Source organism: Labeo rohita, chromosome 9 (assembly GCF_022985175.1).
Source record: "Labeo rohita strain BAU-BD-2019 chromosome 9, IGBB_LRoh.1.0, whole genome shotgun sequence".
NCBI lineage: Eukaryota > Metazoa > Chordata > Actinopteri > Cypriniformes > Cyprinidae > Labeo > Labeo rohita.
The window spans coordinates 15,651,539-15,676,691 of NC_066877.1; the positions used below are offsets into that span (position 1 = coordinate 15,651,539).

A 25,153-nucleotide genomic window follows, 5' to 3' on the forward strand; every position below is an offset into this window, starting at 1 on the left:
AGCGCAAATATTAGTAAATCACGTTGTGTGATACATTTTGCATCTGAAAGTGAAAATAACTGTCCACACCTTTTCAGCACTACTTCTTCACTGCACGTCTTTAATAAATCCTGACAGGAGTATTTTAATGCCAGAAGACGGTTTGCACTGGTGCAAACTGTTAGTAAATCTGGCCCTTAGCCATGCCGATACATTAACTATAATATTCGTAAGTTCATTTGCAGCTTGTGTGAAACTATTACCACGTAAATAGATTACATTACCATCCGCATACATTTATATATTAGTGCCTGGACATGCAAAATGAAGATCATTTATATATGAAGCAAAGAACAATGGACCCAAAATAGATCCCTGAGGAACACCAGTACATGTACCTACATCAGTTGATTGAGGATGTTGTGATCTGACAGATATGATTCAATTGAGCTGACCCTCCGCAAACAGCATGATTGACAGGCAATCTGACTAATCATAACACCAAATCCACCATTCTGTCAGACAAACAATTCAGACAGGAGAGTAGATTAACTTTGGTGGACTTAAACTTGAAACATTGCATGTAGTGACGTCTTTCTGTGGTTGCAAAAAAAAAAAAACATTTTGATGTTCATTCATGTTTTTTTATGCTTTAAGTAAAGAAGAAAAGACACTCAGTTCACATGCCATTGATATAATAAGGCAATATGCTGATCTGTCACGGCACATTAAAGAGCCACAAAGCGGTATTTATTGTTTGAATTTCTTAAAAAATGACAACATTTTAAAGCTGAAAGCTTGTTTCATACCAGAAGTAACCTGCTCTGTCTTGTCTGTTTGTATGTTGTCAGTTTCCTCTTTGTTTCGCAATGTATTTTTCACTGAGTGAGAACGTGATGTGTAGTGTGAGAGTGGCATTGTTTCTCAGATATAGCAATAGTAACTAAGGAAGGTGGGTTTTTGCAAAGGGTCAATTGAGTTTATGCAAGGAAAAATTAAAACTGAAACTACATGACTTAGATATAAGGATTTTATGAATAACAATCTCAAAGGCTATCTTCAGATCAGGGAACAAGGCTATAACTAGACTCTATTATTAAAGGAATTAAAAGAATAGTCCTTCCTAAAAATGAAAATGGTATCAGCATTTGCTCACCCTTATGTCATTAAAACCCATGTTGCTTTCTTCTGTAGAAAACAAATCAACACATTTTGATCTATTAATGATAATTAATAGATACATTTAACGGGAGCTTTAGTGCCACAAAAGCACAAAAGTGGCACAAAAATCTAACATGATCATAGAAGTGTTCACAGAAGTTGTCCATACAATTCAGGCACTATATTCCAAGTCATTTGATAGGCTTGTGTGATTAACAAACTGTAATTTAAATCATCATTCACATCTTAACTGCTGTAACATGATCACTGATTCAGTGAGTTCAGCTGAATTGAATTAGCTGAATAAGATTTGATGATTCATTGAAAATGAAAAAAACAAAAAAGAAAACAAAGACTCATTCAAATGAACAGTGTGAGAAACTGCTGTATTGGACAGCACATTCCAGGGCCCAGTTTATGGCAGGGGCCCTCCCTGACCACAATACTGGACATAGGTTTGCTACATTTTGATTGGATCTTGGTGAACTAACATAAACAAACTGTCCAACGCCATCAGATAAAGATGCCAGGACAACAGCCAGACATCTCTTAGAGCGCAAGAAGACCACTTTTGGTACAAAGCTGGGAAGGACAGAACTTCCTATTGGTCAAAATGCAGTTTGTGCCCTTCACCCACCTTGAGACTGATTCCTAATGGTTTGGCCTGTGACCAACCATAAAAATTCCTCAGGACCTCCAGATGCAGCAGCAGTGGGTGAAACTAAGAGGGATCATGGAGATCCATCCAAATCCATTCATAACTGTTTTCAAACCGTAAATCTGATGCACACTACAACACACACATTTTATACTTATTCAGAGAAATAAGTATTCCTTGTGACAGCAACGTGTAGTGCAACATCTTACACAAACTCAGCTGTTAATCGACAAATAAATGCATGCATGACAGTTCAATCTTTTCTTAACTTAACTACTTAATGTGTTCGTAACATTGCCAAATGCATTCTGGTTATGGTTTGAGAAGTGATAAATGCACCAGTAAAACTTTTAGTGACACTTTTCTAACCCTGTGTTTGGACTATGCAAATAAATTCCACAGGAGGAAAGAAGGGTGGTCCACCACGTGTTCCCCCACTCTGATGGAACCAGCCAATCACAGCATGGAAACGGAGAAGCACCAAATTGCAATCTCTTCCTCATCGGAAAGGGATAAAGGTACTCTTCCAAAAGACAATCCTTGTTCTGAGTCTGAGTCCTGTAAGGGATGAGACAGAAACAGATCACCTTCGTTCTGAGTCTCCCATCTGGTGAGACGATAACAGATCAACCTCAGTTCTGAGTCTGAGTTCTGAAAGGGGAAAGATACTAACAGATCAACCAGTTCTGAGTCTGCAACCCGCAAGGGTGAGACAACAACAGATACCAAGTCCAAGTCTCCAGCTTTGAGGCAGCAACAGATACGACCACGTTCTGAGCCTCTAGCCTGCGAGGAAAGAGATAATCTTTCAGAGTCTTTGTCCAGCGAGACAACAACTGATGCAGCATCCTGAGTCTCCATCCTAGAGAGACAAAGCGGATTGACCAAGTTCTGAGTCTCTAGCTCAGAGAGGCAGAAGACACACAGACATTTGCAACGAGGTTAGGCTCCGGCGAGCAAACCTTCACTTCAGGTACTTTTGCTTGCGTGTTCCAAGCTAAGGACCTTCAGCACCTACTCCAGGGCCACATCTGCGTGTTCCAGATCTTAGGACCCTTGGTGCTCCAGGAGATCAGCATCCTACAGCGCTTCATCTTCAAGGCTGTTGAAACGGATTACTGCTCCTTTCCCCACTGTACTGCCACCAGCGCAACCGGTGGAGGAAGTTGTCGCCACCGGACTGCTCACTCAACCACAGTGAACGTACATATCACTTCCAAACCTCTTCCGGAGACCATTGTTGTATATTATCAGTATATGATTTTCTAATTTACATTAGATATTATATAGCTGATTGCAGTTGATAACAAATCTTACACGTATTTGTTTGAATGCATAGTAAGGTTATTCACCTTGTTTCAGAGTAGCAACAGTTTATCTTTCCAGATAACATAGCAATGACATAGCAACACCCAACATAATCACTTGCTTTTATGCATCTTATGCACTTTATTCCTTCTTCATTCATGGCATTCATTTAGTAGTTGTTGATTACTCTTGTCTATCTTTTGTTAATAAAATTTATTTTATTACAACTTGTGTCTTCCTTGTGTTGATAATACAGAAGAGGTTCTACAAGTTAGAGATCCCACCAATCTTTCTTATGTGATGTACTCATAACCACACATTAATTGACACGTGATCCAAGAATCATAACGTCAGCTGTGACATGAGTACCCATCACTACCCTATTTCACCTCCCTAGGTTGGTGAAAGTTAAATTCACTACCTTAATTGGCGTCCCTAGGTTGGCGAAAGTGAAATTTATTACACTGCAATGCACAATGAGGGGGCTTTAGTTACAATCAAGTTAAAGACAATTTCAGCAACATTTTAAATGCATCTGTAAATGCATTTAAAATGTTGCTGAAATTGTCTTTAACTTGATAAAGCAAGTTGAAAACAAGCAGCTTTCTGATGGTCATAGGGCGAATCTGGTGTAACCAACTTGAACCTGTTATAAAAGCTGTGTGGGAAAATCATTCGCCCTTAGGCGAAATTCCTATTGACCCTTCTCAAAGACCCTTCTCGTTGCTGACCCGTTACTGTTGCTACGTCCAACAAGCCATGGCACTCTTACATAGGGCTGTCTCAGTAAACTGATTTGTGGATCGATTCTGTGATTTTCCAACTGCATCGCAAATCTCTCTTGAATTGATTCTGAACGTAGTTTATAACAGCAGATGGCACAGCGTGCTTTAGAAACAGCTGTACCCTGCTTCCGTCCAGTTCCTTACACACACACACACATACACACACACCACTTGAACTTAAAATCATTAAAATCATTCATAAAGTTCGAAAAGGTTAAAGTGAATTACAAGCGTGTTCACAGTGGGCTGTGTTTACATTGATTTCGCATCATAAAAGCATAAAATCTAAGGTGCAAGTAACCAATTAAATTTCTCACAAGCGCTCTTTTTGTGAGTATTTGAATGTGTGCTTAAAAACTAGCCTAGAAGGCAATCTGCTGGTAAAAACTAAGATCTGAATAGATTTTAGACATCGATTTATCGTGGCACCCATACTTTCAAGCCACACGTTCTCATTCTCATGCAGTGATAAAATACATTGCGGAATAAAAAGGAATTTGACAATGCGCCGACAGACAAGACAAAACAGGTTACTTTGGGTAGGAAACAAAATCTCAGCTTTCAAATTTGGTCATTTTGTAAGAAATTCAAACAATAAATACCATTTTGTCGCTCTTTAACATGTAACAGATCGCTGTAGGACCTCCGTTCAAGTGGCACGTGAACCGATCATCTCTTCTTCTTTACTAGTTATAGCACAAAAAAACAAACAAACAAACAAAAAACATTAATGAACATCAGAAGGTATCTTGTTTCAAACCGTGGACAGACGTCAGTACACACCATTTTTCAAGTTCAAGTCCACCGACATTAATCTGCTCTTCTGTCTGGTTTGTTTGTTGGACAAAATGGCAGATTCGGCATTATGATTGGACAGATTGCTTTTCAGTCAAACTCCCTGCAAAGGGTCAATTGCATGGATTCCTAATGAAATGATTCCACCCATGAAAATTCAGAAAACATGCTAATTATGAACCTACCTTTCTAAATAAATTGTGTCATCATGTCACTGAATGTGCTGTTAGAAGATTCAGTTCTCACAGAAGACTGTGCTTGGGATTTGACTACATCAACCTTTAATACATATGTTGTTTGGGCATTTAAAAACAAGATTTATGAGACATTTCATGTCTAATTTTGTTGCTGATTTGCAATGTGAGTAAAGAAAATTCACTATTTCCCGGTCAATAATATAAGAGAGATGTTGCTTGAAATAGCTGCCCAGAGACATTGTAAATACAGCCGCTGAGTGAACTGAGATTTCTTGAAAGGGACTTTGGACCACACACTTGAGACTAGAAGAGACTGAAAGTGAAATAGTGACTAAGTGCGAATCAGACAAGCCAGCCATCTCTCTTTCTCTCTCCTCTAATTCTTCCTCTACGGCTTTTCTCTTGTTAGTAGGTGTCTTATGTCTTGTTAGCAAACCCCCAACTGGGAGTTTTCGTTTTGTGTTCTTACTCAGAAACTTTCAGTATGCAGAAATTCCCCCAGTTCAAACTTGCTGTCTGTCAAAAGATCTGGACCAGCCTACATTTCCCACCTCCAGTTTCCAACTGAGCCTTTATAAGAGACAGTAAACAAATCAAATATGTTGACACCTTAACAACACAGCCATATGTGCTTACTGAACATTCCAAAACCATATATTTACATAAGTAGAAAAAAATCTTGGTAATACTAATATGGATGTAATGCAGGACCGGAGATATTCACACATATTTTGACCTACTTCTTTGGGCATGTTTCCTCTGCAGTAACTACACTCACTGGGTTCTTTGATCATCACATTCCTGCCTATGTGCACAGCTTTTTTGGGGAATATTTCATATGCATATAGGCCAGGAAGAATGTGGATGTTATCTTTTCCAGATAGACTTGTACTTTTTTATCTGTGTATATTGGCAAGTTTTAAAAAGCCATCAGCAAACAATTGTTTATGTTTAGAGCTATTAAACATGTAAGCTGTTTGATTAAAGAGAAAGTTCACCCAAAAATAAAAATTAGCCCATTATTTACTCACCCTCCAGGCATCCTAGGTGTATATGACTTCCATTATTCAGATGAATCTCTTCAGAGTTTCTCTTCTTCAGTCCAAAAAAGTCCAATAAAGTGCATCCATCCATAATAAAGGGGCATCCTGTAGTGAATTGATTGCATCCATATTTAAAACGTGATCACTTTAGTAGCTTGCGCCAACTGGTCATACACGAAAGCCTTTAGGGCAGATGATGTAGGATGTCGGCGTTGCACATGTGCCGGTGAGTCTCATGAAAACCAACATTTGTTTACAAGAGCAAAGAAAGCAAAGTTTCCTCACTGTAGCAAAGGAAAACCAGTCACTCTATGTCGCGTTCACGTTTGGCACTTCTGCGCAACGCATATGTCCTACGCAATCCGCCTGCAAAGGCTTCCGTGTATGACCAGCTGGCGCAAGCTAAAGTGATTATTATGTTTTAAATATGGATATTTTTCTTACAAAAATGCATTGATTCACTACAGGAGGCCTTTATTCACCCCCTGGAGCCGTGTGAGGCACTTTTTAATATGGATGAATGCGGTTTATTGGACTTGTTTTAGACTGATGAAGAGAAACACCCACTCATGTCATTCTAAAGCTTGGAAGTGCCAGGATAATTTTTAATATAACTCCGAATGGATTTGTCTGAAAGAAGGAAGTCATATACACCTAGGATGCCTGGAGGGTAAATAATGGGCTAATTTTCATTTTTGAGTGAACTATACGTTTAAGATAGTTGAGAACAAAAATGAAAAGAGATAGAATGTGATGGAAACACAATCTGGGCCCAACTTGAACCTGACCACAATGCCACCACTCTGACATTGTTGGATATTCTATTAAAACAATGCATTGACTGCATCAACATTGTTATTGACTCTGAAGAGTTCTCAGTTGTTTTAATCGTTTGATTTAATAAACAAAAGATGTTTTGTTTTCCATGCATAACAACAGCTTCTAAGCTGGAGCGTTATTCTGTTTCAAGGGCAGTGTTGGATATCATGCGGTGTGCAGCTGTTAATCGACAAATAAATGCATGCATGACAGTTCAATCTTTTCTTAACTTAACTACTTAATGTGTTCGTAACATTGCCAAATGCATTCTGGTTATGGTTTGAGAAGTGATAAATGCACCAGTAAAACTTTAGTGACACTTTTCTAACCCTGTGTTTGGACTATGCAAATAAATTCCACAGGAGGAAAGAAGGGTGGTCCACCACGTGTTCCCCCACTCTGATGGAACCAGCCAATCACAGCATGGAAACGGAGAAGCACCAAATTGCAATCTCTTCCTCATCGGAAAGGGATAAAGGTACTCTTCCAAAAGACAATCCTTGTTCTGAGTCTGAGTCCTGTAAGGGATGAGACAGAAACAGATCACCTTCGTTCTGAGTCTCCCATCCGGTGAGACGATAACAGATCAACCTCAGTTCTGAGTCTGAGTTCTGAAAGGGGAAAGATACTAACAGATCAACCAGTTCTGAGTCTGCAACCCGCAAGGGTGAGACAACAACAGATACCAAGTCCAAGTCTCCAGCTTTGAGGCAGCAACAGATACGACCACGTTCTGAGCCTCTAGCCTGCGAGGAAAGAGATAATCTTTCAGAGTCTTCGTCCAGCGAGACAACAACTGATGCAGCATCCTGAGTCTCCATCCTAGAGAGACAAAGCGGATTGACCAAGTTCTGAGTCTCTAGCTCAGAGAGGCAGAAGACACACAGACATTTGCAACGAGGTTAGGCTCCGGCGAGCAAACCTTCACTTCAGGTACTTTTGCTTGCGTGTTCCAAGCTAAGGACCTTCAGCACCTACTCCAGGGCCACATCTGCGTGTTCCAGATCTTAGGACCCTTGGTGCTCCAGGAGATCAGCATCCTACAGCGCTTCATCTTCAAGGCTGTTGAAACGGATTACTGCTCCTTTCCCCACTGTACTGCCACCAGCGCAACCGGTGGAGGAAGTTGTCGCCACCGGACTGCTCACTCAACCACAGTGAACGTACATATCACTTCCAAACCTCTTCCGGAGACCATTGTTGTATATTATCAGTATATGATTTTCTAATTTACATTAGATATTATATAGCTGATTGCAGTTGATAACAAATCTTACACGTATTTGTTTGAATGCATAGTAAGGTTATTCACCTTGTTTCAGAGTAGCAACAGTTTATCTTTCCAGATAACATAGCAATGACATAGCAACACCCAACATAATCACTTGCTTTTATGCATCTTATGCACTTTATTCCTTCTTCATTCATGGCATTCATTTAGTAGTTGTTGATTACTCTTGTCTATCTTTTGTTAATAAAATTTATTTTATTACAACTTGTGTCTTCCTTGTGTTGATAATACAGAAGAGGTTCTACAAGTTAGAGATCCCACCAATCTTTCTTATGTGATGTACTCATAACCACACATTAATTGACACGTGATCCAAGAATCATAACGTCAGCTGTGACATGAGTACCCATCACTACCCTATTTCACCTCCCTAGGTTGGTGAAAGTTAAATTCACTACCTTAATTGGCGTCCCTAGGTTGGCGAAAGTGAAATTTATTACACTGCAATGCACAATGAGGGGGCTTTAGTTACAATCAAGTTAAAGACAATTTCAGCAACATTTTAAATGCATCTGTAAATGCATTTAAAATGTTGCTGAAATTGTCTTTAACTTGATAAAGCAAGTTGAAAACAAGCAGCTTTCTGATGGTCATAGGGCGAATCTGGTGTAACCAACTTGAACCTGTTATAAAAGCTGTGTGGGAAAATCATTCGCCCTTAGGCGAAATTCCTATTGACCCTTCTCAAAGACCCTTCTCGTTGCTGACCCGTTACTGTTGCTACGTCCAACAAGCCATGGCACTCTTACATAGGGCTGTCTCAGTAAACTGATTTGTGGATCGATTCTGTGATTTTCCAACTGCATCGCAAATCTCTCTTGAATTGATTCTGAACGTAGTTTATAACAGCAGATGGCACAGCGTGCTTTAGAAACAGCTGTACCCTGCTTCCGTCCAGTTCCTTACACACACACACACATACACACACACCACTTGAACTTAAAATCATTAAAATCATTCATAAAGTTCGAAAAGGTTAAAGTGAATTACAAGCGTGTTCACAGTGGGCTGTGTTTACATTGATTTCGCATCATAAAAGCATAAAATCTAAGGTGCAAGTAACCAATTAAATTTCTCACAAGCGCTCTTTTTGTGAGTATTTGAATGTGTGCTTAAAAACTAGCCTAGAAGGCAATCTGCTGGTAAAAACTAAGATCTGAATAGATTTTAGACATCGATTTATCGTGGCACCCATACTTTCAAGCCACACGTTCTCATTCTCATGCAGTGATAAAATACATTGCGGAATAAAAAGGAATTTGACAATGCGCCGACAGACAAGACAAAACAGGTTACTTTGGGTAGGAAACAAAATCTCAGCTTTCAAATTTGGTCATTTTGTAAGAAATTCAAACAATAAATACCATTTTGTCGCTCTTTAACATGTAACAGATCGCTGTAGGACCTCCGTTCAAGTGGCACGTGAACCGATCATCTCTTCTTCTTTACTAGTTATAGCACAAAAAAACAAACAAACAAACAAAAAACATTAATGAACATCAGAAGGTATCTTGTTTCAACCGTGGACAGACGTCAGTACACACCATTTTTCAAGTTCAAGTCCACCGACATTAATCTGCTCTTCTGTCTGGTTTGTTTGTTGGACAAAATGGCAGATTCGGCATTATGATTGGACAGATTGCTTTTCAGTCAAACTCCCTGCAAAGGGTCAATTGCATGGATTCCTAATGAAATGATTCCACCCATGAAAATTCAGAAAACATGCTAATTATGAACCTACCTTTCTAAATAAATTGTGTCATCATGTCACTGAATGTGCTGTTAGAAGATTCAGTTCTCACAGAAGACTGTGCTTGGGATTTGACTACATCAACCTTTAATACATATGTTGTTTGGGCATTTAAAAACAAGATTTATGAGACATTTCATGTCTAATTTTGTTGCTGATTTGCAATGTGAGTAAAGAAAATTCACTATTTCCCCGGTCAATAATATAAGAGAGATGTTGCTTGAAATAGCTGCCCAGAGACATTGTAAATACAGCCGCTGAGTGAACTGAGATTTCTTGAAAGGGACTTTGGACCACACACTTGAGACTAGAAGAGACTGAAAGTGAAATAGTGACTAAGTGCGAATCAGACAAGCCAGCCATCTCTCTTTCTCTCTCCTCTAATTCTTCCTCTACGGCTTTTCTCTTGTTAGTAGGTGTCTTATGTCTTGTTAGCAAACCCCCAACTGGGAGTTTTCGTTTTGTGTTCTTACTCAGAAACTTTCAGTATGCAGAAATTCCCCCAGTTCAAACTTGCTGTCTGTCAAAAGATCTGGACCAGCCTACATTTCCCACCTCCAGTTTCCAACTGAGCCTTTATAAGAGACAGTAAACAAATCAAATATGTTGACACCTTAACAACACAGCCATATGTGCTTACTGAACATTCCAAAACCATATATTTACATAAGTAGAAAAAAATCTTGGTAATACTAATATGGATGTAATGCAGGACCGGAGATATTCACACATATTTTGACCTACTTCTTTGGGCATGTTTCCTCTGCAGTAACTACACTCACTGGGTTCTTTGATCATCACATTCCTGCCTATGTGCACAGCTTTTTTGGGGAATATTTCATATGCATATAGGCCAGGAAGAATGTGGATGTTATCTTTTCCAGATAGACTTGTACTTTTTTATCTGTGTATATTGGCAAGTTTTAAAAAGCCATCAGCAAACAATTGTTTATGTTTAGAGCTATTAAACATGTAAGCTGTTTGATTAAAGAGAAAGTTCACCCAAAAATAAAAATTAGCCCATTATTTACTCACCCTCCAGGCATCCTAGGTGTATATGACTTCCATTATTCAGATGAATCTCTTCAGAGTTTCTCTTCTTCAGTCCAAAAAAGTCCAATAAAGTGCATCCATCCATAATAAAGGGGCATCCTGTAGTGAATTGATTGCATCCATATTTAAAACGTGATCACTTTAGTAGCTTGCGCCAACTGGTCATACACGAAAGCCTTTAGGGCAGATGATGTAGGATGTCGGCGTTGCACATGTGCCGGTGAGTCTCATGAAAACCAACATTTGTTTACAAGAGCAAAGAAAGCAAAGTTTCCTCACTGTAGCAAAGGAAAACCAGTCACTCTATGTCGCGTTCACGTTTGGCACTTCTGCGCAACGCATATGTCCTACGCAATCCGCCTGCAAAGGCTTCCGTGTATGACCAGCTGGCGCAAGCTAAAGTGATTATTATGTTTTAAATATGGATATTTTTCTTACAAAAATGCATTGATTTACTACAGGAGGCCTTTATTCACCCCCTGGAGCCGTGTGAGGCACTTTTTAATATGGATGAATGCGGTTTATTGGACTTGTTTTAGACTGATGAAGAGAAACACCCACTCATGTCATTCTAAAGCTTGGAAGTGCCAGGATAATTTTTAATATAACTCCGAATGGATTTGTCTGAAAGAAGGAAGTCATATACACCTAGGATGCCTGGAGGGTAAATAATGGGCTAATTTTCATTTTTGAGTGAACTATACGTTTAAGATAGTTGAGAACAAAAATGAAAAGAGATAGAATGTGATGGAAACACAATCTGGGCCCAACTTGAACCTGACCACAATGCCACCACTCTGACATTGTTGGATATTCTATTAAAACAATGCATTGACTGCATCAACATTGTTATTGGCTCTGAAGAGTTCTCAGTTGTTTTAATCGTTTGATTTAATAAACAAAAGATGTTTTGTTTTCCATGCATAACAACAGCTTCTAAGCTGGAGCGTTATTCTGTTTCAAGGGCAGTGTTGGATATCATGCGGTGTGCAGCCCCTCTGTTGCTATGACACGTGGTGGTCGAGTCTGTCTTTAAAGTTGGAGATCAATAGAACAGTGCGAGTTCTCCACTCAAGAGGGGGGCAGCAAATAGAGCCTCTCAAATGCAAGCTCACGCCTGGTAAAATGGAGAGCCTCATATCTCTACAGCTAGAGAGCTTTGTCAAAAAAGTCAAAACACAGTGGGCAGCCTTTTTCAATTCACATTTTAATAGATGCAAATAAAGGGGTGAGTTGACTGTGCATTCTGTTACTGACAAATGTAACATGGGATTTGACAATTGCACTTTCATCTGATAACAACAGCTGACATTATACAACAGAGATGTGCTTTGAATGTTTCGTTACCAAACATCAGTTCAGAATAATAGACATAGTAACTGTAGTTCAGAAATGGCTTAATATTCATCAGAAGCTCCTTTACATTAATTAGTGCTGTAAAGTGCTGTACTATGTATTATTTATGCTTTGTGCTGTAATATATAAATACTGATACATCTTTCTCTCTTCTTCTTCTCTGTTGTTTTGTTCTCTCCCAATAGCTGTATCCTTCATGAGACACAGTGCTTCAGCTTTTGGATTTGCCGTAAGTATAATATTCAGTGTTAATGAATTATTTGTTTCTGCTTAAAGGGATAGTTCATCCAAAAATGAAAATTCTGTCATTAATTACTCATCCTCATGTCGTTCCAAACTTGTAAGACCTTTGTTCATCTTCTGAACACAAATTAAGATATTTTGATGAAATCCGAGAGCTTTCTGACCCTGCATAGACAGTAACGCAACTGAAACGTTCAAGGCCCAGAAAGGTAGTAAGGACATCATTAAAATAGTCCATGTGACATCAGTGGTTCAACTGTAATTTTATGAAGCTACGATAATACTTTTTGTGTGCAAAGAAAACAAAAACAACGAATTTATTCAACAATTATTCAGCGTGCGTTCACAAGAGTACCTCGACGCATGTGTAAGATACTGCTGACGCAGGACGTAGAGCCCGGATGCACTGCGCCTTGTTTACAAGCAAAAGATGATGCACACTGTACATAAAACAGTCTTCGTAAACATGTCTGAAGATTTGACAGAGAGGATGACTTGTAATTATTTTGCCCAGCCTTACTTATTTGAACTAGAATATACAGATGATGAACTAAGAGAGATGGACTTTGTACGTCAGTCAGTGAACACACAGAAGAACTGGCACAAAAGAGAAGAAATTGTTAAAAAAAAGTATTCTCATAGATTTATAACATTAAGGTTGAACCTCTGATGTCACACAGAGTATTTTAATGATGTCCTTACTACCTTTCTGGGCCTTAAATGCGTCAGTTGTGTTGCTGTCTATGCAGGTTCAAAAAGCTCTTGTATTTCATCAAAAACTTAATTTGTGTTCCAAAGATAAATGAAGGTCTTACGGGTTTGGAACGACATGAGGGTGAGTAATTATAGACAGAATTTTCATTTTTGGGTGAACTATCCCTTTAATATTCAGTCATCAAGCTAAATAAGTATGATGAAAGATGGTTGCTGGGGAAAAAAATAACAAGCTGCTTAAATGGATATTTTTATGATCCAGGTTTTGTTTTTGATTTATTACATTTACCTTAATTACATTCTTGTGCTTAAGGCAGCTGTGGGAGTGTTTCGTTAGACTAAATGCATCACTGGACCTGAGTTTGTGACATAGTGAGTTGATGTAATGAGGATAATTTTTTATAGCACTGATGAATCACTGTTGTTTTTCAGTTTGACGCGACGTTAGATGTTCTTTCCTCCATTATAGTGCTGTGGCGCTATAGCAACGCTGCAGCAGTGCACTCTGCCCATAGAGAATACATGTAAGTAAACAAAAGACAAGCTGTCTGTGGTATGTAGGGCACTGCATAGTGCAAAAAACCTGTAGCAAATCACCAAAAAAGATGAATAATGCTTTCTGTGACCAACATTCAAAAATATATTCCAGTTTACAATATAAGTCAACATTTTACAGTCAGTGGTATTTTTAGTAAAGCTAGCACATTTGGGATTGTGGTGGAGCATGGTAGAACACACAATCGACTAGATCCTACCAACATTCAGTGTGACATTTTTTAAGTCTGAACATGTTTGATTTATCAGGTTTGTTGAGTGATCTGCTTTGTTTCTGGGTTTCACCTTGACTGTCTCAATTCGAGACGTATTACGCTGATAAAGGCCTGTGCTGCCGGTTTCATCCTCAGTCTGTGAGGGTTTGTGAATTACATTTCTCTGGTCGATGTGTCAGAATAGGAGATTTATAGTGCAATACTGGAGAAGAATTGCAGGTCTCTGTAGGTGTACTGGTGGCCACCTGTCATACATGGATCTGAAGGTGTGTTGTGGGCACTTTTCATATTTTTCAGAGTGGATCAGGTTTCTGCAGGTTTACTAAAAAAAAAAAAAACCAAAGCATTTGTAAATCAATTGAAGCCAGCATTCCCCAGGTACACCTTTGTGAAGCTGTCAATGTTATAGCTTCAACCTTGAATCAACATCAGCTAAAAAAAAAAAAAATACAAAGTATAGAAGAGGTTTAATATATACAGTTGAGGTCAAAAGTTTTCATACACCTTGCAGAATCTGCAAAATGTTAATTATTTTACCAAAATAAGAGGGATCATACAAAATGCATGTTATTTCTTTATTTAACATAAAGGACGTTTACATAAAGTAAAATATAGTTGAAAAAAATAGTTGAATTTATAAAAAATAACCCCATTCAAAAGTTTACATAAGCTTGATTCTTAATACTGTGTTGTTACCTGAATGATCCACAACTTTTTTATTTATTTTTTTTTTGTAATACCTGTTCACGAGTCCCTTGTTTGTCCTGAGCGGTTAAACTGCCCGCGGTCCTTTAGAAAAATCCTTAAAATTACTTGTTTTTTTCAGCATTTTTGTGTATTTGAACCCTTTCCAACCATGACTGTATTATTTTGAGATCCGTCGTTTCACACTGAGGACAACTGAGGGACTCATATGCAACTATTACAGAAGGTTCAAACACTCACTGATGCTCCAGAAGGAAACACAATGCATTAAGAGCTGGGGGTGAAAACTTTTGAACAGAATGAAGATTTTTCTTATTTGCCTAAATATCATATGTTTTCATTTAGTACTGCCCTTCAGAAGCTACAGAAGATATGTTTCCCAGAAGACAAAATAATTTAGTAGGCGTTTGAACCTTGTAATAGTTGCATATGAGTCCCTCAGTTGTCCTCAGTGTAAAAAGATGGATCTCAAAATCATACAGTCATTGCTGGAAAGATTCATATACAAAAACGCTGAAATCCAAAGAATTTGTGGGTCCTGAAATATTTTTCTGAAGAACACTGAGAAGTTTAACTGTTCAGGACAAACAAGGAAAACAAGTGAACAACCATCACTAAAATAAAAAAACAAAAACAAAACACTCACACAGAGCTGTGGATCATTCAGGTAACAACAGTATTAAGAATCAAGTGTATGTAAACGGGGTAATTTTTATTTATCAGCTATTTTGTCTTGTGGACTACATGTAAATGTGTTTTATGTGAAATTTCTTATTCAGGTCAGTACTAAATAAAAATAACATGCATTTTGTATAATCCCTCTTATAAGTAATAAACATTTTGCAGATTCTGCAAGGTTTATGTAAACTTTTGACCTCAATTGTACACTTTGGGGTTGGTAATATTTATAAAATGTGTTTTTAAAGAAGTCTAAAATATAATTTAAAATGTACATTTAAAATGTAATTCATTTCTTTAGTCTTCAGTGTCAAAAAGCATATTTCAGCATATGTTTTTTGCTTTTCTCCATCAACAGAGCATGTGTGATCCTGGGAGTGATTTTCATCTTGTCATCTATGTGTATTTTGGGAAAGGCCATCCATGATCTTGCCACCAAACTTCTTCCTGAAGTGGTGAGTTAATGGCAGTGTGTCGTATTTATAATTTTAAGGTTAATTTTCCTACAGTGAATGCAATAGATGGTGAGTTAGACAAATGGAATACAGCCATCTTCACGCCTTAAAAAAATCGAATGTACATTTATTAACTTATTCTTCCTCTTTTGACACTTAAAAATGACTTTAGGTCACCTGACAAACTCTTTCTACACTGCAGTATTTAATCTCACAGGTCAGATGTGGATTTTTCCAGCAGTCACAGCTAACAGCAATGTGTTTAGTCTTTATCCGTTAATTAATCAAAGACTGGCAGCACTCCAAAGAGCTGCAGGATGATCATTTCAGAGGTGGTGATTAATGGTATTGCGAGTTTAATCTCTCTCTATTTTCATCTCTCTTTACACCACTGATAAATCTCTGAGCACTGATACATCCCTACTGTGACATTACTGAACATTATTTTTTTTTTATCTACTATCAACAAGATTTTAACTGATATCCAGATCTGGAGACTTCTAGTTATCTATATCACAAAATGTTCTCTATGTTTATGAGTGAGGAAACATATAAGGAAGGAAGAAGGAATGAAAGAGAAAATGGCTATACTAAAAAACTGAATGACAATCAAAACACTATATTTTCCCTTTGTTTGTCATTGACAGCCAAAAGTAATTAAAGTAAATCTAAATGTAAATCAGTGTTTTTACTCAATGATTATTTTTCTGGTTGGGAAATAGCAGTTCACATCCTTTTCATCTTTGCAAACTATAAAATGCTAATGAGTGCGAGGAAACGGCAGTAATCTGGAGTCACACATAGATGCCGCTGACAGGAATAATAGGTGTCAGGGATCTGTTATGTTCGACTCCAGCAGCACAGCGGGAGGGTCAAGAATGAGTTTTTATCACTGTCCTCTGTGGTTTATTTGATGAATCTCTAATGTGCAGAAAATATTAAATATGTCTGTTTTTAGATTAAAAAAAAGAGGAAATGGGAAATGTTGCCAAGATCCCAAGACAAGTAATGAGTGGAATGAGTGACTCGCTAATCAAAATGAAGCTAAAACATTACAATTTATAAATATTGGAGGAAAAACATAAATTTGAAAATTTTGCTTTGGCGACTAACTGAAATATAAAAAGAGTTTAACATGCTAAATTTGCTAAAACTAAAATAAACTAAATTAATTAATCTAATTAAAAGTATTTAAATGACAAATTACATTAAAATTAAAAAATTAAAAATAAATACAAATTAAAAATTTTAAAATACTGGCATATACATAATGTACTAATTTACCGACATATACATCACAGTATATATCACAGTCCTTTTTTTTTTTTTTTTTAAATCAAATGTAGATTCATGTCCTTGTTGCATTTTTCTTGGTTAATTAAACATTACTTACACTATCAGAAAAAGAGGGAGAAAGAAAAAAATAAACAATTGAATCCTATTTTATATCTTTACATTAACATTACATTGTTATCTCATCAGTTTAGTGTTTTTAAGGATTTTACATTTATTCCACAGTAATAACTCAAGGCAGTAACAATTTAAACCATTTATTTTGTTTGTGAACTTATGTTCAGCTTTTCTTTTTAACAGTTAACTATTTTTTAATTTGTTTAAATCATCTGTCATCAAAGCTCAGTAAATATTGATCACGGACACATTTACCCTAAATTTCACCTGGTTACTCACTAAAAACTCCCACACATCATGTTTTCAGGCCATTTTAAGTCTTATTTTGACACAACACCGTGGTTATATCTAAGGGTGTGAGTTGTTTACTTACTTTTTAAAGTAGTCTTCTCATTAACACCATTATATTGTTTATTAAGACTGATTCGCAAATGTGGAACACACATGAACACAAGAGCTGGGATTTATTCGTGAACGAATCACAGCTGATCATAACCAGTCATATCCAATCATATTGTGATGGAGGCATTGTGACTTTCCCCCATTCATTCTCAGTTACCCCCCACCAAACTCACCACACGTTTAGGTGGTTAAAACTCCACTTTATACTGACATCTAAGTGTGTGTTATTAAGTTACTAGTGAATGCCATCTCTTCCTTGAAAGGCTGATCTGATGTAAATAATTACTGTCATCACATCACAGATTTTCATTCAAGTCTTGTTTTGCCCCTTTAATGCTAATGAAACATCACTGCAGCAGTTTTAATGATGGATTTGTGCTGGCCGAAAGCCATCTGTTCTGCCGGCCCTCTCCCGTTAGGATGGATGATTTGGAAATGGGCTTCCACCTTCTTTAATGTGCTTTTCTTTCATTCTGTCGGCCTGTGGTTCTACATTCATTAGATCTGGACTGTCCATGTCAGCAACCTTCACTGGCAAACGGCCATCACTCTGAATCTCTAAGGTGGTCTTATTGAAAACTGTGTGGTCCAGTTCATCCAAATTGTCAGTCTTAACTAGCCAGTCTACAGCTTTAAAGATGAAAGTCTGAATTTAAACACATTCTTTATCTCTCAGCTGCTCCTCGGAGATGAAGGTCTCTGAACAAACCATCTTATTAGAAATGTAGGAGAAGCGCTTCTAGATGTTGTGTGGGTGGGGAAGCAGACTTTGGAGAGAAAAAAGAAAAAGCAAGAGACAAAAACAGCTGTAGTTCATTTATGAAGCACCTAAAAATGTCCTAAGGACTGATACGAGTCATTCTTGCAGTTTAATTATTTATAATAGCTATTTTTTGTACCTTTAGTTTTCCCTTTATTGATGCTTTAATAGCTTTGGTGATTTTCGGCTTCTGTGATCAGTTTGTGATAATGTTAGTTTTTGTGTATTTAAAGCCAGCATGTTTGTTCTGTAAATCAGTCATATCTAATCGTCGTTTTCTGTTTCTCTTATCACTTTTTACTTGTGCTTAAAATGAACTGTGCTTCATCTCTGCATAGCTTCAAGAGCCAACAAGACATCACTGAAAGACCTACTGATATTGTTATACATGTATCCTTTTTTTTTTTTTCACTTCCACAGGCCTTCTGGCTTTAATGTCTCCATATTGGTATTCAACCATATGGACCCTACATAATTTCTAACTGTGAACAATTCTTTTTTTCTGTCTGTTACTGTCTGACTCTCTGCCAGGATGACTTCCTGTTCAGCGTTTCTATCGTCAGTGGCCTCATGTGTGTCATTCTTGCTGTTGCCAAGTTCATGCTGGGAAGGATTTTGACCAGCAGAGCCCTAATCACTGATGGTATGACACACACACACACACACACATCATGAGCGTGTGGCATGTCACTGTTTCTCATTCAGTTCATACTATTAGCTCACAATATCATAGTGCCACCTGCCTCTGTGACTGTGAATATTGTTTTTTACAGTCGCAAGGAGCAGTTTCTCACTTCTTTGGTCACTTTTTCAAAACTCTTCACATAGTGAGCACAACAGCAATTTATGTGGGCTAAACTGTGGATCCTTTTTTATTGCTTTGGCACAAAATGCATTCAGTGACCACATCTTTCCAATTACATTAAATCTTTTCTGACTTAGACACAATCACCACCAAAAGTCTATGTATTTACAGGCCAGTTTACATACTTTCTTCAAAACCGTTAAACTTAAGGTCAAAACCTAAAGTAATACAGAACTGAATAAGACAGCAATTGAATATATCAGAACAATTAGATGTAGCCGAACACATACACACGTGTTAGTCTGTCAATTTCAGGTGTGTCAGACGTATGAAGTGTTTTGGTTGTTTTGGTGCATTTTAGGGCTGCCCCTGAACAGTTGTCTAACGAGACGAGAGGAGGCTTGGTCCATCAAAATTTTATTAGTGTTTAGTCAAAGAAAAAATAAATAAATAAAAAATCCACAGGAAGTGGACTGACAGATTGATCACGGCTGGTCTATGTTGTAATATACAGTAGTACATCGGGCAGGACATCCGAACACTGAGCATCATTCATCAACCTCAAATATGGCTTTTCATCTATTCTAAAAGATGTATGTAGTAGTAACTTTACATGGCCACTCAATCTAATGTTAACCTAGAAAAATGTGCTATTTATGTGTATGTGCGGAGTGTGGAAGCTGAACAGATGCATGACAGATGGAGGCGCCGGTGCGCTCACTTGCTCTTAAAATACTCTATCATTTTTGCTCATACAGATAGAAGTAATACATGTTTTGAATATGTAAAGACTCTACATTTATTTGTAGAGTCTTAACAACAAAATGTTGCACTTTGGTAAAATAATAAAAAAAGCAAACAGGATGCACTTTCTGCCATCTTGGTCTCTGTGAACTTGAGCGTGTCACGTTAAAACTCTGTGTATACTTGCCCTACAGACATGAAAAATATATCTATAGAGAGTGAAATATTTATTTTCAAATTAATCAAATGGAAAACAAATATTCTCAGATTATGTAATCCGTATGCAATATGAATACAGGTGCATCACTACTGTGGAGATGACGAGTCAGTGATGCCAAATTGATCTCTTAAGCCGAAAACAAACAAAGACTGATTTATCAATAAATTATAAAAATGTTAATGCAACCTCCTTACTGTTTTCCCCAGACACACTCATAATCATTACTTCTACCGGTGCGCTGTGGCAAGTTTTATGCGTGCTCTTGAGCGCTTACTAGACTATGTAAAGTCTGATTATTATAATTGAAATGATTTATTAATAAACATGTGATTAGTCGACTAATGCTTAAAATGAACGACTACTAGCCGACCAGAAAACACTTTAGTCGATGACAGCCCTAGTGCATTTAAATGTGAAATTAACTGCTGTAACAAGATGAAAGTTGGTTGTGAGAGCTGTGTGAAGAGTTAAAAAAAACAGACTTAAGTATTGAGAGATGTTTAGCAGATCTATACAGGTGGAGCAGGGGAAGGTGGAGGGTTTCTGAAACATGCTGCGGTTGCTAAAGCACTAGCCGAATATTTGAATGTTGAGCAGCAAGCTCATTGGCTGCTGATACAAAAAGAAACCAATCAGCTGCGCCATGTGATAATGATGTCATTAAGTCAGATTGAGTATGGACTGCGCCATCTAGAGTTTCATGACAGAACTTTGGATTTAGCTGCCAAGGCAATATTTCAAATTTTCATTCAAGTTAACTGTTTAAGTTTTTCAGCTTTATTTCAGTTAATTAAAATAATTAGATTACAGTAACAATACTGTTGTTTATAAACCTTAAATGAAGGTGTCATGAAGATAAAATTCATAATAACATAAAATGTAATTGCTCTTCTTTATTCATTTATTTATTTATTCTGAAGGCTTTAATTCTATGGTTGGAGGCATCATGGGATTTTCCATCCTCATTAGTGCTGAAGTGTTTCGACATCATCCCACCATCTGGTACCTGGACGGAACCATTGGGGTCCTGATTGGACTCATCATTCTAGCTTATGGGGTCAAGTAAGTGTACTGAGAACCAGGGTCTGAAATTAATGAGGGCTTGTGGCAAAAATGCCACCAAAATGAACAAAAAAGTAGCATAAATTCAAGACAAAGGGGCAAAAAATGCCCCTGCACAATTTATTACAGCAGCTGTGATTACAATGAACAGTGAAAATGAATGTAAAGTGTCAGTTTGCAGAATTACATTTAGATTCGCTCACACTGCATTAAATGCTTTTAAGTATTGTTTTGTGCAGCACTGAGCCTGTTGATGAGTGCGCACGATCACGAATTCCCTCATCATAAACAACACAGTATAGATGTGATGTAAATAAAATATTAATTTTGTAGCTTCAGTAATAATAATGGGAGATTTTGCATAACTTGTGCTAGACTTGGCTAATGTCATGGACCGACATGTTTGTCTGTGAAGCCAAAATGTGATGTGCCCAAAACTACATAAAAATGTTTTATATTGTTTTATTGTATCGAAATGAATAATCATTATTACAAAGAGCAATAATCTACAAATCTATGATCTACAAAATAATCTACATCTTGTCATAATATTGCAGACTTCCTGTTTTTTACATATATAATTAAAGATACAATTTTAAACAGTCTAATTGGGTAAATTGAAGTATTTGACATTAAAGACAACATAGCATGGTGATTATAATAATAAGGTGATTATAAAAAAAAAACACCCAATGTCTCCAATGTGAATCTTTCCATTCTTCATTTCTCCTGCAGGCTGTTGATGGACATGGTACCACGAGTAAGACAAACTCGAAACTATGAGCGCTTTGAGTAATGCTGGTTCAGAAGAACAAAGAAGACATCATATGGATCCAGTTATCCCTCTCTGCTCCTGCTGCTCTCTCAACTCACACGATACCCAAAACATCCAGGAATAAAGTCTGCTGGCAGCCAGTTCAACATCATGTATTGTAGAATCACCACTCTGACCAGATCCTAATATCCTCATTCACTCAGCACAACATTTAAGAGAAGGAAGGAGGAAGAAGAGTGGGCTGGTCAATGGATCGGTGTCACTTCTGGCACTCAAGTTATCGTTCTAGATGGTTTTAAACAGAGATTAGCATTTAATGGTCACATCCATGAAATTCTATTATGCCACATTTTATGTTTTTATTTTTTCTTAAATTATGGAGGAAAACATTAATTTATACTATATTACTCTCTGTTTAATGAAAAACCATAGATGGTTTTAAACACGTCTGTCTTGAGATTAGCATTTAATGGTCACATCCATGAAAAAAGGTCAGGGTCCAAATGCAGGAAAGGATAATTTTAATGAAACAAAACACAAATATGCCACAAACTTCAAAAACAAACCGAACCGAACACACACGAGGACAAAAGACAATTTTTAGTGAGAGTTTTTCAATTCCAAATTATGGAGTGCAAATGACAAACATGAACAATCAGGGAGTGCAGTACTATATTACTCGAGAGGCTGAGGGAAGTTTAATGAAAAACCATGTAAATGTGTATTTGAAACCACATGACTATTGGTCAGTTTTAGAGATCAGATCATCTTTGTTACATCACATCATCCCACCTGTTGTCCCCCAAAATGATTTTAATTATATGGTATGTATTTTAGTGTATAATATTGTATATAACCTCTTAGAGCTAGAGACCTGCAGTGTTTCCAATGCAGAGGTGATACACTGTAAAAAAAACACAAGTTGTTGAGCCAACTCAAAATAATATGTTACTCAGCTGCCTTAAAATTTTAAGTTTAGTCACCTTAAAATGTTAAGTTGTACTAAGTGATAACTTAGATATTTGAGTTGACTAAACAAATAATTTGGTTAGTTGAACTTAAAAGCTGGGCTTGTTACGCAGCTGCCTTAAAATTTTAAGTTGAATGAACTCAAATATCTAAGTTGTCACTTAGCACAACTTAACATTTTAAGTTGACTAAACGTTTTTGAGTTGACGGAACTTAAACTTTTAAGGCAGCCAGGTTACAAATTATTTTAAGTTGACTCAACTGATGTGTACTCATTTCAGTGAAAAAAGCACACAGAAATTTTCTTAGTTAGACACAACTATACTGTATGTTAAAGACATTACCACATTTCAGGGTCAGTAAGATAATTATATGAAATATTCATATTGAAAAATAGCTACAGTATTAACAGGCCCTTATGAGTCAATAGTCAAAATGACTAACCAGCACAAACCCCTTCAAAATGAGTCACATAAGGTTTTTTTGAAAGGTTGTACGAGCTTGAACTTCCTGAACCATTTCTAGAACTACAACCAGGGAAAAAAGACAAATATTCTTAAATCTATCTACTCCTGTCTTTTACTATTTTTCTTTTCTGCTTGTACTACATACTGTGCAATTCAATGCAAAATATCTTGGTTCATGTTTTTAGCAGCACTATTGTAGTTTGCCCTGTGTTGTGCGATGATACGCTATGTTTAACCAGTAATTTCTGTGGCATGCATTGCTGTGTCTGTTTGGCACTTGCTATTGAATTTATCAGATATTCCTTTCGTGCCAAGACAGAATGAGATTCGAATGGCCCGAAGTATCGTCTGATGTAGAAATGATTGATTTGGGCTCCAGCAGACAAAATGAATGATTGGTGTATTATGGAGGGTTTGTGAGGCAGAGCAGCTTATTCCACAATGGAGAGCAAATCATTGGAAAAACAAAGCACATTTTAGTTTCTTACTGCATTGTTTAACAAAACTAATCTATACTATAATGAGTTTTTCAGCTTTCATTTGTTTCTTCACAGAGATTGAAGCATAAATCCAAATGCTTGTCATTTGTGACCTACAAATCTACACTGTTGTTCAAAAGTTTTGGGGCCAATAAGAAAAACATCACATAAATAAATTACATTTTTAAACAGAAAACAGCCTTTTAAAATGGTAATTTAAATTATTACTGCTTTTACTGTATCTTAGATCAAATAAATTCAGCCTTGTTTTAAAAATCTTACTGACACCAACCTTGTGAACAGTTGTGTAATTTAAAATCCATTAATTTTATTCGTATGTAAAACACATCAGCAAATATAAAAATGCACATTAATTTGAATTAACTTAATTATAAATTCATACATTTTATATAACTCACTTCCTAAGCACAAAGATATGTTTTTAAATCTAACGATTTGTTACAAAATGCATTCCAAGTACATTAATGCTTATTCATGTTACACATAAACACCAAAAGTATTTGGTCTGTTTAGGCAAATGAGCCTTAGTGGAAGATGTTTTTACTGTCTTGCAAGCACAGTGTGCCACAAAGCGTTCCTGCTTCATTTTTTTCATCATTAATATTGAACATCAGCAATCATATTTTCCTCAATTTTATACATAGCTTACTTTTGCTTCTGTTTTTGTCTCATATATTCGAGACTTAAATTTAACTGAATGTAAACGACTGTGATGGGTTCACAGCTCACCTACTGCACACCTACTGATGTATGTATCTCACCGATATTACGACAATCACGAGTCGACCAATAACTGCAGCACAGACTCCCAAAGCCTTTTATCTACTTTTTTCTCATCTGAAGAGGGAAACTTTTAAGTAGAACATGTCATATTTATGTTCTTCCAAATGTCATGACAAAGTTGTTGTTTTTATTTATTATTAATTTGTACTCAAGTAATGCCATTGGCGTGTTTGTGCCGTAATGCAATAGCGTCATTCCATATGCGTATCAGTGGACGTCCTTGTGTTCTAACTTGAATCTTTTTTCAAACTCAGTGTTTTATTATCCTATATAAACTGTACTGACTAGACTGTATATGTGTGTGTAGACTGCCCATGGTAAATGATATTTCAACGTGCCGAATTAATGCTGTATTATGTTTACAAAATTTGGTATTGAGTACTTATTCAGATGTCAGGTCACAACTGACACAATTTACGAGTCAGTTGCTTATTCATTCATTTTCATATTTCAGGCATATTGTGCTAGTTTTGTAGATCTAAGCATGTGTTAGGCT

General features: G+C 36.9%; 1 protein-coding gene across 1 annotated transcript in view; it reads left to right on the forward strand.

The window, feature by feature from the left end:
- The window catches only part of tmem163a (transmembrane protein 163a), a 52,030-nt gene extending 29,668 nt beyond the window's left edge, over positions 1-22,362 (forward strand). Inside the window, exons 3-8 of the mRNA XM_051120061.1 lie at positions 12,381-12,424; positions 13,585-13,676; positions 15,664-15,760; positions 18,864-18,975; positions 21,022-21,163; positions 21,899-22,362. Coding sequence (XP_050976018.1) covers positions 12,381-12,424; positions 13,585-13,676; positions 15,664-15,760; positions 18,864-18,975; positions 21,022-21,163; positions 21,899-21,959 — 548 coding nt within the window. The 3' untranslated portion in view covers positions 21,960-22,362. The remainder of the gene's footprint in view (positions 1-12,380; positions 12,425-13,584; positions 13,677-15,663; positions 15,761-18,863; positions 18,976-21,021; positions 21,164-21,898) is intronic.
- Positions 22,363-25,153: the final 2,791 nt, after the last annotated feature.